The 14,098-nt window shown below is 40.8% G+C and overlaps 1 protein-coding gene across 1 annotated transcript in view; it reads left to right on the top strand.

Moving 5' to 3' along the window:
- The window catches only part of MTNR1B (melatonin receptor 1B), a 56,529-nt gene extending 44,876 nt beyond the window's left edge, over positions 1-11,653 (top strand). The window contains exon 2 of the mRNA XM_006276749.4: positions 10,785-11,653. Within this exon, the coding sequence (XP_006276811.3) occupies positions 10,785-11,653 (869 nt within the window). The remainder of the gene's footprint in view (positions 1-10,784) is intronic.
- Positions 11,654-14,098: the final 2,445 nt, after the last annotated feature.

Raw genomic sequence — 14,098 nt, 5'->3', positions numbered from 1 at the left:
GAGTGTTTAATGTATCTTCTTGATCCAACAAAAACAAGGGATATAAAATGTTACCATCTGCAGTGCATAACCCTGATACATGCTGGTTAGACAACAGAAATTCCCCCTTGATTTCATTCTCTTTAAGAGAAAGCCTGTCTTTTCATAAGCTTCTGATTATAGAACAAAGCTCAGCTGTCATGAGACACAGGCTTATCTAGGAATCCAGTTGCTTTCCATCACCTTCACTGAGTGGAGGCTAGAATCTGCATTCAGAATTTAATCGCAATCCCTATAACTCTCAGTTTGGCTTGGAGTAGTAAATACCTTAGATAGCTGAATTAAAGTTTAAACAGTTCCAGTCTCTTTTAATCTGCCTGCATTTCTGCAGTCTGGCAAGACTTCTTCTTGGTGGTAGATACAGGATGTCATGACAATAAAGATGCCTTTGAGGCCTCTCAAGGGCTTCCCCACCTCATTGTAATGTAGTAATAGATGAGCATGCTAAGAATCGCTCTTTCTTATTTTTGACCCAAACTGCAAACAGCACCAGGCTTACCTACACTTCTTTAGAAGTTTGACACCCCAAGGAGGAGTATTCAGCATATCTTAAAACTGAATAAGTTGGTTTTATTTAAGTGGGAAATTTTCATTGTTAGAAAAGTTTAGTGGAGTTTTAGAACTACTTTGATTTTGCTAATAAAAAATAGCCTCTATTATGGACATTTGGTTAGCTTCCTCTTTAATTTGTTTCTGTATCTGATTGCCTTAGCTTCTTCCATTGGTGGAATTGCTGGCTTGCAGACCTCTTGGGCTTTTGGCTACCTTAGGGTAACTAATGGATTGCTATTTACCTCTGCTTTAAGATGAAGTCTGTTCTTTAACAGTTGTAGGAATTGTGGGCTAGATTTTTTTACTCCAAATGTTAATCACATACCTAACCTTTTACAATTTACCACATTTTAGATATACCAAATATTTACAGTGTTCCACAATCCCATTAAACAGACATTTAAAAACCTTCACTGTGTAAGAACATGAAAATATTTCCCATTTAGTGCATCGTTTAGTAGCAAAGACCTCATTCCCATCAAGTACATGGATCTTGATTTTTCTATCATTCTGGAGACTAAGCAGTTTACCTGAACTTTGTCAGTCAAGGAATTCAAGTAAAATTTTTACCAGATTTCTCTAGTAAGAAAGGATTTCCAGTAATACATAGACGGTCATTTTGAAAGCACTTCAAGGCTTCAAGGCTAATTTCTACTAGAATTTCTGCTTTTGAATAGTCAGTCTTTATTTTCTTACACTTTTTTGATTAATGGTTTATCAAATACCCATTGAAGTTCTTCCACTGATTCAGTGGGCATTGGGTTAGGCCAAAGATTTCTCTAACTTAGACAAACAAGAAAAATCAGCTAAGGCAACACATAAAAAAAAAAAAAAAAAAAAAGCAAAAGGAATTTCCCCACCAAAGTTTCACATGCTAGGATTTTGAAAAACAGGGGAATAGGGTGCAGATGGGGTAATCATCACATATAATGCAGTGCATATTTTTATCTAATTAGAAAGAAATTAGAAGGTGTAATAATATGTTAAGGGCGTTGGGTCTTTTATTCAGTTTAATATTGAAGCAAAAATGAATATACTTTTATTTGAATGTGCATTCATTTTATATATTAGATACCATATTTATTCAAATCTAAGATGACCCTGAATTTAAGATAACCTGCAATTTGTTATAATTTTCGACATATAGAATTTAATTATTTATTATATGATTTCCCCGCCCCTTACCCTTGCTCCAAGCCAGCAGGCTCTGTCCCCATTCTAACTTGGGGCACTGAGCATGGCCCCAGCCCAGCCCCCATAGCAGCTGTGTGGGCTACACACCAATATTATAGGGCCGGGCTGGGGCCATGATCAGTGCCTCAGGCTACAGAATAGATGGAGGCTGTCAGTGCAGAGCAAGGGTAATTGGGGTGGGGGTGCTCAGGCAGAAGTGCAGAAACTGTGTGGGGAGGCATGGGGAAGAGGCTGCAGGAAGGCAATGGTGGGGTGCAGTGGTGGCAGGGAAGTGGTGGCAGGCAGTAGCTGCAGCTGTGGCCCCAACTCTAGGTAGGGGCTGGAGCCCAAGCCACAGAAGTTACCTGCCCATCCCCGCCCATGCCCCATACTTGATTCTAAGAGGAGGGCCTTTTTCCCCCTGTGTTAAATGGGGGGGAGGGGGGACCTTGCCTTAGAATTGAGTAAATACAGTATTAGATAGACAACAAACTAGACAAACTAATCAAAAGTTGTTGTTTCATTAGTCCTGTAGCCATCAGAATAAAATGCAAATCTCTTATTCAGGTTCACAAAACAAAATTTATCCTTCTTGAACTTCTTCAGTGTGCTTTCAACATTTCATTAACAGTTATTCCACACTTGAGTTAATAGTCATCTGGGTTAATGTTTTTCATCTAGAGTTAAAAACAGCCTTCAGAGTTGTAAAATAGGAAAAGAGACCAGGAGAAAAATTCCAGAAGAAAGGATAGCTTGATTTGTGGAACAAAAGGAGCATTAATAAAAAGAAAGGGTTATTCACATCTGTGGACTGAAGAGATCATAGCAGGAATCAGGTAAATTATAATGAGCTATGAAGTCAATTGACTGCTTTGGCACTTCCTGAACATAAATGCCACTACTACTTCCCCTGCCATTGCCCTGGAGTTGGTTTTAAAACTTGGATGGAGCAGAAATAAAGGGGGAGTGCAACTGCACCATTAACCCCCTCCCCTCCCCCCCCGCCCCAAAAAATAAAGGTCAAAGCCTTTCACATTAAAAGCAAAACCAACATCCTATTAACTTTGTTCAAGGCAGGCGATATTTCAGATAAAGGAGAATGTGTATACATTTAACTCCTGAGACTATAAAAATGTCTTTTAATACCTCTATTTTGTTAGGAACAGGAAGGAAATAAAACATTAAAACACCCTTGCCTGCTATTTTTGTCAAATCTTGTACAAGAAATCATTTTCTGCACTTAATGCCTGCACAAATAACGTATGGGAGCAATAGAATGTTATATCTCTGAAATAATATCAAATTCCCTTCCCTAGGTAGCGGCAAAATCGCCTTTGTCTTCTTTGGTACACTAATCACAACTAATAGGATCCTTCCAAAATTCCATTTCTTTACATATTTCAGATAAAGGGATTATAAAACTCCTGTAAGAATAAACAAAGCTTTGGTTTCAAGTGCACCTAGACACCTTTGGCCTGTCGCTCTGATGTCTTTTTAAGAAGGTCTTGTTATCAGTTTAGACTTAATAAATTAGATGAAAAATACTGACTCAATTGAAGAGCATGACAAAATTCCCATTGACTTCATTATGGTCAGGGTTTTGCTCCACATCTTAGCCCCATAAATGCCTATGTTTTATATGACATACACTAACTACAGAGAGCCAAGGCACACAATCCTGACAGTTTGGATTGTCCTCCTCAGGCAAAGTGTTTATTTATTAGGCATTATAATGCCTAAGTAGATCTGGCCCTCAAGAACTTTTACGGGTAATGAAAAGACTATTTTTCGAGTTGTACATTTTATAACCCCCCAGTCCTTTGTTGCTCAAAAAATACCTAATATGTGAAACAAAATATAAGAAAAATTACATCAATATCAGACTAAACAAATAAGATGATTTTTTTCCAAAGCAACTAGTGATGTTAATTGGTTTGGCTGTGCAACTTGAGATTGGAAGGTCCATCAACACTCAAAAACCATGGCCTTAATAAAAAGTTTGTCTTTTAAATTTTCATCATAGTTTTGTAAATACTGATAATCCACTTCCTGTGAACATAGATTAAAAACAAGATGCCCAAATGTGCCTACCAAAAATGCATGCATCTCTGTTGTGCTGTCAAAGCCTGCACACAAGTTGGAATACCTGTGCTCACAGACTGACATGATTAGATGATCCTCTACCTCTTTGCCCTTCCACAGATGAAATCTGAAGTATACGAGATGACTATACATTTTTGCACGTGTGCCTCCACAGTTGGTGTGTAATAGCTGCATTTCACCACTGAGTGGTGTATGATTCATGGTGAAGTCAGTGGATCATGTAGTTTTTCAATCGGCAGCTGCATTTCTCATCAGTAAGACCTCTCTTTTACTTGACAGAATTGAAATTTGGTAGCCTACTACCACTGACAGATTGTAGGTATAAAATAATTTCAGTTACCTGAGTATACTATTGTTTTAGATTGCCTGGCGAAAGCAAAAAGTGCCTTACTTCAGTTATTTTATTACAGTTCCAACACCCACCCTAGGTCCTGTATTATCAACATAGTAGGGTGCATCTGTGAGTTCACAAAACTTTGGATACATTGAAGTCCTTTGATTCACCTGTTTAGATATTTTATGCAGTAGAAACAGTTTTCTTTACTTTTTCATATTACTGCAATAACTTAATTTCAAATTATATTTTGCTGTTAGACACACAAAAGAAAAAACACATTAAAATATCCATATACTAGTATCAGATGATTCAGTCCTTTGTTATACTATTTCTCTTCTACAATGCATTTGTCAATATTTTCTAACCAGTTTGTCACACAAGCTTCTAAACTCCACATATATGTATTTTGTGTAAAGTATTCAAAGCTGCTTAAGAACTATGGTTGCCTAATTCTGTTCAGAAATATAAGAGTTATTTGCCCTTGTTATATTCAAGGACCTTTTCAGAAACAGAGGAACATAATTATCCATAGCGGGGCAGTCTGCATCTTTCTTAAGCCATGTGCAGATATTCAGATTCTACTGGGAGAATTGCTGCTCTCCTGGTAGAAACTATGAGTGTACAAATGTTCAGGATTTTTCACCCAGACCAAAAAGGGCCACTCTGGTAGAGAAATAACCTGGGAACAACCTGGGTTAAAAGATTCTGGGGAGAGTTTCTCCTCGGAGAGTGAATGTTTGTACAAGTTTCCTTCTGAGAGAAGCCACAGAGCACAATCCTGCAGCATTGCTCCTTCTACCCCTCCTGAGAGACATTGGGTGTGTCTACACATGCTGTTAATATGCAGTAAGGTTACTGCTTGTTAAAATAAGACACAGTAAACTGTGCCCCAGAATGGATCTAAATGTGTGTCACCTTAGGAGCAAAATTGTTCCCAACTGGAGCAGTTGAGAGCAGGGCACCCCATCCTGTTCTGCCCTGCTGCAGCAGCCAGGAGGTGCTCCAGGCTCCCCCAGGTACCAGCCAGGGGCTGTCAGGGACCACAGCATTGGCCCCTATCCCATATGGTGGGGGAGAGCTGTCCCAGCCACGTGGGGACTGGACCCAATCCCCATGTGGCTGGAAGAGGCGTCTCTACTCAGTGGGGTTGCTTGGTGAGAACATTTTCTGGCAGCCACATGGGGATCAGAAAAGTTGGGAGAGGCATCTCTGCCTGGGGAAGATGCTGCCTGGCAGCCATATGGTGATTCTGTGCAGATGACCCTCCTGATCCCCACCTGGTTACCAGGCAGCATCCTCACCAGGTGGGGACACCTCTGCTGGCCACATGGGGAGGGTCCTGATCCCCACCTGGCTGCCTCCCCTCCAGTGGGGATACCTCTCTCCACCATGTGGGAATTGGGTTCTGACCTGATCCCCACCTGGCTTGGATGCAGCAGTCCCAGCTGCTGGAACAGCTCTCCTAGCTTTGTGGGGATCAGGACAGTCCCAATCTCCATTTGGTAGGGACTGCCCCCACAGCCAGCACAGCTCCCCACCACATCAGGGCTTAGCCAGGCAGCAGTGGGCCCCTGCTGCCTGGGCTGACTGGGAGCAAATTGCTCCTGGTCAGCATCTATATGTGTGCTACTGCACATTAGCTTATGCACAGTAAATCCATTACCTGTAAATACAGATTTACTTTGCATTAATCTATTTTACTACACAGTAGCTCAGCTCATAGTTACATAGTGATGCTTTACTGCACAGTAGATTAGTCTACTCAGCAGTCTGGGGGATGTAGTTAGGTGTGACTGCACAGGGCAGTCCTGTTTGGCTGACCCAGGCTGCTCACGTAGAAGGCAGGATATATTTGTACCTTATAGACTAACTAAATATATATCTCACAAGCTTTTGTGAGCTGTAGCTCACTGATGAAGTCGTTTGGTTAGTCTATAAGGTGCAAATCTACCCTGCCTTCTACTTGACTTCAGAGTAACACAGTGCTTCCACTCTGTCTGCAGGCAGTCTGCAGAGCATGCTGAAATGTGTGCATGGGGGCCATCTGGCTGCACAGCTTCAGCACTGATCTCAGGGTCAGTTTTCTACCAGGAAAACAAACCCTGGAGAATTCTAGATGATCCCTTGAGGACCTTCCAACCTTACTTCTCTATGTCTATGTCTCCAAGATCATATGAACATGTGTACGCAGCCCAAATTTCAGCTCTCCATTTGCTTTCTATTCCTGAGTGTTCCTGCTGTGCATTGTAACTAAATCAGTTTTCAAGCTGTCAATCTTGTTGAAAATTTCCTGTCAAAATGTTTTCTTGGAGTAAATGGAATTTTTCATTAACTATTTTCCTCAAATATTTTTTGTCACTTTTCAGCAATTAAAACACAAAATCTTTTCATTTTAACCAGAAAAAAAATCAGGTTTGGTATTTGTCAGTAAATAATTAATAGTAATATACATATATTATATCAGGGGTTGTCAACCAGGGGTACATGTCAATCACCAATTAGATAAAATTGGTGGCAGTGATGTGGAGAAGTGGGGGTACTTGGGAAGTGGTGGTGCAAGGGGTGGGGCCACTGCCGCCATGCATCGCTCCCCTGAGTCCAAGTCTGTCCATCCGGCCACCAGGGGACCCTCACCCCTGCCCACTGACTGGCCACTGGGGCGACCCCTCCCCACCATTTGTCGATGGGCCACTGGGGGAACCCCCCACATACTTCTCAACTGGCCACTGGGGGTACACTCATCAAAAAGGTTGAAAACTACTGCATTATATTATATATAATAAATATGCATTATATCATTCATTTATGTCAGCATTTTTCTTTGTTTTTATCAAAATATTTAAGAAAGAAAACAAAATATTTCCCACCTACTTTACTTCACAGACATTTGTAAATAGAAGCTTTGTATTGCAGCTTTACATAGTCATTTGGGGCCATCTGACTCACTTTTAAAAACTGTTCCTTGCCAAGAAGCAACTAGCCAGCCATGCCTTTTCCTTGATGGGCAAGAGACTGAATCCCTTGTGGAGACACTGTTACTATTATAGGCTGCTTGTAGGCGTGGAAAAAACCAAGCAAACAGCGCATTACGTTAAACTTGGTGTGCTCCCGTGCCAAACCCAGCATTCCCAGAAGAGGGAATGCCATTCCCAGAAGAGGCAGTGCATTAGTTGCACCCAGCTTTCCTGAAGTCTGTAGAGATCAGGTGTTTTAGTGGAGCTTTTTCAGCACTTTTATCTAATTGGTGATTGACTCAGCTTTGGATAACAGTGCCAAAAATCCCTGATGAAACTCCCAATCTCTACAGATGCTGTGGAGCTGGGTTGAAGTAAAGCACTGCTGTTTCTGGTAGAGTGTGGGTTTTTTTCCCCCCATGGCTGTCAGCACCCATACTGATTATGTGCAGTGCCAGCTCTTATTTTAATACTGTATCCGCAAAGAAGGTTTGCTGCAGCATCAGCACCTGCTTTGCTGGCAGAAGCATAACAACCAGGTTTCATGGCAGGGGTAGTAGGGATCTGGCTGACAGCCATGGCTGCTGTTCTTGAACCCCATCTAACTGGGCACCTGGGGCTGATGTCCAAGTCACCCATGCCTAGATACATTACTGTTTGTTGGATTATCCATGAGCAGCATTTAATAAACAACTCACAAATGCTTTTGAAATGGAAGTAACTTAATGAGATGGGAAAGATCTCCTCATGGCTAAATTCCAAGCACAGATTTATAGTGGAAATAGAAACTTTCTTTTGATGAGTTGTCTGGTTGATGTTTAAGGGAATTCATGGTCATTTAATCTGTGGTTAATTTTCTCTCCCAAAAGGGTAGAATTCCCTAAAGGGCAGAAGGCTCTCTCCCTCGATCTCTTCTCCTGCTTCCCCCACATCCCCAGACCTGTGTCATCCTCTATGAGGCACAAAATGGGGAAAATGTGGAGTATGTACACACACTCAGCATGAGATGCTCACCCCAGCTCTGTCTCCTTTTTGTCATGTAGCATAGCCAGTAAAGATTTCCCCTGGTGAAGGCACTACAGAAGATGCTTATAAGGAGCTATCACTAACTCAAATGTTGGGATTACCTTCACTTTCTGTTCCCTTCAGTTGTCAGTGTGTACTCTACCTCCAAGAAACCCAGCACAGAATCCCACTCTCAAATAAAAGGCATCAAAAACCCAAAACAAAATTATTGCAGCATTCTGTTGAGATTTTGAATGAACAATGGACATCACCTCTACCCAGAAAAGTTGTGGGATCTCCATCCTTGGAGGCTTTTAAAACCCAGCTAGACAAAGCCTTGGCTGGGATGATCTAGTTAGGGACGGTTTTGAGCAGGGGGTTGGACTAGAGGACCTCCTGAGGGCCCTTCCAACCCTAATTTTCTATGATTCTATGATCAAAGTGTTGGTGTAACCTAAGAATACAAAAAATAGGTAATACCTGATCTAGTGATGAGCTCCTAAATTTAACAGGTGCTCTCAGAAAATGTCTTTATCAGTCTTGAGGGGAACATGTTTGCCTACAGTCTGTTTCAGCCTCTGTGGAGACATGGTTCTCCTTTAGCTAATATAGAGGGGTTGATACGTACAGATTTCCGTTGAAGTGGAAGAGAGCAGCAGAGAAACTGATTCACTTATTCAGGTTCAGTAAAGTGCATTTGCAGCACTGAGAGAAGCCGTCTTTCCCTTGTTTCAAAGTGTTCAGTCCTTCAGGGTACTGAGCAATCTGGGTCGGATCTCGAAATTCACTTAAACACGTAAACTATTTATGTACTAAACATTAAGCCAGGACTCTCTGACCTTTGCAAGAATAAACATTTAATGCCTTGACTTAAACAAGCACTCGATTTCTGCCTAAACCAGATACGAAAATACTTTTGCCTTTTTCAGTTACATTCACAATGTAAAGGATTTTAGAAAAAAGTAAGGAAACAAGCAAACAGTGAAGACAATAATACCTCTGATGCCTCCTAAATGCCAATAATCTAACATTAGTTACTTTGCACTATAGTGCATTGTGAAGTGAGTAGGGAAGTATTTGGTATTCCTCCCACAAAAGCAGTGAATCCACTATTTATCCCGAATAAGTCTCTTCTTTTTTAAATACAAATTTTAATATCTCACTATTTTATTAAAAATGGCTTTACAGGTCCATTCCAGAAACTCTAAATTGATTGAAAGTGCTCTATTCAGAGGCGCTATTTTATTTTTCAGTAGCAGAAAGGAAGCTAAAGAGTTCAGCACATTCAATTCTTTCTTTCTTTCCCCCTGAATTTTTATATTTTTGTATCGAAGAGGGGAGGAGGAGTTTTATTTTTCAACCTGTGTTGCTACAGTAGTAAAATAACTATAGTAAAGGCCTCAACTCACCAAAGAAAATATCTCTAGTTGAAATTATTGTCTGGCTACTTTGTTATTCCTCTTCTTTCTGCCATTTTTCTTCATGATGTTTATCAACTCCTCTATATGTGTTTCAGTGGTAGCCTCTAATGATGTAACTGTCTGCCCATTCAGCTGCCTTGTCAGTCATGTGCTTTATATAATGCCCAAACAGCTGAAGCTGGTTATACCAGGACTGTCTAACTGGTGATCTGTGGGTTGCATGTGGTACATGAGGAGCTAAGGTGGTTTGTGGGTTCCTGCTTAATCCCCGTTCCTCTCATTGCTTTAGAGGCAATGGCAGCTGAGGTCTCCTCCCTCCCCAGCTTTTGCTACCTATACCTGCTCCTGGATGTGGGCAACACAGCAGGCCGGGGCTGGGGTGCCTGTGTTGAATGTGGAATGGGGGATGGGGCTGGGCTGCCCATGCTGCAAATGTAGCAGGGAAGAATGGGGGTGCCCGTATTGTGCATGAAGGTAGCGGGAGGGGAGGAGGGAGCTGCCCATGTGGTGCGCACAGCCTGGAAGCCAGAGTAGCTGTGGTGCATGAGTAGTTGGAGAGAGACTGGCAAACTCACCAGCATGTGAAAAAGCAGGAAAGCAGCATACGCCCAGCCAGAATTGGGGCAAGCCTGAGATGGGGAGGGAGGGCCAGTTGGGTTTCCACATGGCAGGGAGCGGGGGTAGTGCCTGTGTGGCAAATAGTCTATTGAGCATGCAGTACACCTCCCCCTCCACCATCTGTAACCTGTGTAGTGTGTGGCCCCTGATTGCCAAGAAGTTAGACAGCCCTGATTGTCTGATTGGATTACCCTGGATTACACTAACCTTATTTAGTAGGTGTCTGTGTGATGGATTATTGTTGTTTACATTTATATCTGGCAGGAGAAAGGTGGAGTGATACTGGCTGCAGGATGCTGGCTGTGAGGAAGGTCTCCACTTCTAAATGCTATCTCTAATGATGGCAATGTTATCAATAATAAGTGTCAGAACCTGCTGACATTCATGTGACAGGCTACTGCATAGAGAAAGGCTGGAGCTTGTACAAAATGGATCACTATTGACATTAGCTTCATTAAGGTCCATCTTCTCACCAGTACCTGCAATGCTTTCATGTTACAAATATTTGAAGCTATTTTCTTCTTCATAAATATGATTATGATAGGACTAATACTTCTTTATCCATCTTTTCTTCTTCCCTAGGTAATGCATTTGTGGTGAGCCTGGCTTTAGCAGACCTGGTGGTGGCCTTGTATCCATACCCACTGGTGCTCTTTGCCATCTTCCACAATGGATGGACCTTAGGTGAAATGCACTGTAAAGTGAGTGGCTTTGTGATGGGTCTAAGCGTAATAGGGTCCATCTTCAATATTACTGCAATTGCAATAAACCGATATTGCTACATATGTCATAGCTTTGCTTATGATAAAGTGTATAGCTGTTGGAACACAATGCTATACGTCTGCTTAATTTGGTTATTAACGATCATTGCAACTGTGCCAAACTTTTTTGTTGGCTCCTTAGAGTATGATCCACGCATCTATTCCTGCACATTTGTTCAGACTGCTAGCTCCTACTACACCATAGTGGTGGTTGTAATTCATTTCATAGTACCCATCAGTATTGTGAGCTTCTGCTACCTTCGGATTTGGATCTTGGTGATTCATGTAAAACGAAGAGTCAAATCAGAAACAAAGCCAGGACTGAAGCCCAGTGACTTCAGAAACTTTCTCACCATGTTTGTGGTTTTTGTGATCTTTGCCTTTTGTTGGGCACCACTGAACTTCATTGGACTGGCTGTAGCCATCAACCCTTTGGAAATGGGACCAAAAATTCCTGAGTGGTTGTTTATCGTAAGCTACTTCATGGCCTATTTCAACAGTTGCCTTAATGCAATAATATATGGACTTCTTAACCAGAATTTTCGGAAAGAATATAAACAAATTTTAATGTCATTGTGGATGCCACGAATTTTCTATCAGGAAACATCCAAAGGAGGAACAGACGGTCAGAGGAGCAAGCCTTCTCCTGCTTTGAACAACAATGACCAAGTCAAAACGGATACTTTGTAAAATGTATTACAGGGAATGAAAAGACTGCCAATGATCATTCCAATAATGTAGTTATAGGGGTACGGCCATTTTTGCTTACTTTTCTGTGCTTTCCATTTGAATGGTATACAGTGACTAGGATCCTGTCTTGATAAAGCACATTGCTCTTACAAACTCATTTATACACAATATGCATTTAAAATCTACTTTGAATGAAGACAGAGGGTGAATTTAAGCAATTTATTTTTGAGATCCAAGTACTGTCCTCAAACGTGTGAATGAGGTGGGACTCCTTGCCTTATCCAAAGTCACAACTTGGCTCTTAGAAAATATAATGACTGTATTTGCCTAGGTACATGAGAGATGATCAAGGTTAAGAGCAATCTTTTCTTCTAATGTTGTACTCATATTGTGCATTCCCTGCAGGTACCAATCTTGGCATTTCTGTGCACGTATTGTTGGGGCTTGCAGGATACTAGAGACAAATTTTGCAAGTGGATGGGGAGGAGAATTTTGTCCTAAAGAGAGAATGTTAATATAAAATATTTTCCTGACAAGGGATTTTATAGATACCTGCCTCCATTTACTTATTCTATCCATCTTCTTTTTGTGTTGTTTTTTGGTACATGATATAGCTGATTGATTGCTTATGCATTCCCTTTGAAGATTCTTCTTCTCATAGAAGTGTACATGCTCAGAATTTTTTATTAAAGGTAGTGCAGCTGTTTGTGCAATGGAAATAACTGTAGAAAATTATAGACATAACATTAATGTTATAAATTCTACTTTCTTAAACACACTTAAATGAGTTCTTCTATGAATAGCAAGTGCCAAAATCTATAGGGAATAGTGAACCCCAAACAATCTGGATAAATGAATTGGAGATATTAAAAGCCCTATTTTCCCAATATTCTCATAAGGACCTGACTCTTCTTTTATTGAATTCAGCAGTGAAATTCATCACTTTCAAAATGGTGTCCCAGTGACTTCAACGGGAGTAATAGTTGGCCAACACCAAGCCTCTTTGAGAGGAATCTCCCCTTAAATGTTTTAACTGTTTCCTGTTACAAGCTTTAAGTGTAGGCCTACTCTGAAGACACCATTGTGAGATTCCATGTCTGTAGCCTTTTAATGTGATGCCAGGTCAAATTTGCAGTTTATAAGGTCAAAGGATGCTTGTGTGTTACATTCACATAAACAACCTAGGCATGTCAAAGCCAGGTTCCTTCTTTCTCAGCTATCAGTATTGTTAAAGGGTTCATCCAGGCCAAACTATAACTCATGTTATACCTGGAGACCATTACTTTGGTTCATGGCATTTAAGTTGCATCATCTTTATTACTATGGTAGTGCTAACATATTAGAAAGAAGGAATTAAGCTTTTCATACTCCAGTTTTGAATATAACATCCTCCCTGCCCTCCTCCCTCTCCCCCACACACCTGTTAGGAATTATTTATTAAACTGCTGGACTGAGACAACTGAATCTGAAGCCACTAAAACACACAAAACATAGAATGCTATTATTCATGTTTTCTTGTCTACCATAAAATATCTTAAGTAAAGTAGAAAATGCACAGCAAAGTGAAAAAAATCTGATGAAGCTTCTCCCATAAAATGCCATATTTCCCTAGCATTTTAATGTGTCTGAAGCATAGTGGTTTAGCTGGCATATAGTACTACTTTGATGAAAGATGAAAACTATACGGGCAAAGGTCTCAAAAGAAATCTAACTAGTTTATATAAGAAGGTGAAACAGAGGCATATTTAACTGTGCAAAAGGAACAAGAGAACTGAACATTCAATTTAAAATAAAGTCTGTGGTTGGGCCAGTTTATGCCTCTATAACTCAATGACCTTCTGTTGGACAAACATAGCCTAATTTCTCTATAGAAGTATTTTGCTATAACCAAAAATTGTCAACATGTTGAACCTCAGGATTCTATATTGTCTTTCCCTGGAACTTCCATATCAAGGGCCCAAACATGGAATTGCTTTGCCCTTGTCTGAGTAAAACACCACAAAAAGTAACGGGGAATTCACCAAATTCACTCACATTATGTGATCAACTTCTAGTCATGAAAACTTGAACTTGAGGCTTGAAAGCTACAGCAATGTAGTTTGGTTTGTATCTGAACTCCAGTGTTAAAGATAGCTCAGCTGGAGCTTAGAGTATTATCTGTTGATACTTGAACCAGAAGATAATCCACTATCAAGCTCATTGTTGGCACTGGATTTATGATCCAGATACCTTGTTCAGGGTAGACCCAAACTCTCAGATCAACCATGACTTCTTCATTTGATAATAGGCAAATTTTAGTGATACAGAGTGATAGCAGATAATAATGCAGGCATGGTCAACAATTCTATATCTGCCAGTCCTACAGCTGTCCCAGAGGGAAAGTACGTGTGGCCAGTATGCAAGCTTTACCCTGAGGTTATCTCTTGAATGTCAGATGTCAGCAGC

Source organism: Alligator mississippiensis, chromosome 1 (assembly GCF_030867095.1).
Source record: "Alligator mississippiensis isolate rAllMis1 chromosome 1, rAllMis1, whole genome shotgun sequence".
Lineage (NCBI taxonomy): Eukaryota > Metazoa > Chordata > Crocodylia > Alligatoridae > Alligator > Alligator mississippiensis.
The sequence above is the reverse complement of the archived record's forward strand: the minus strand, read 5'-3'. Positions and strand labels throughout refer to the sequence as shown.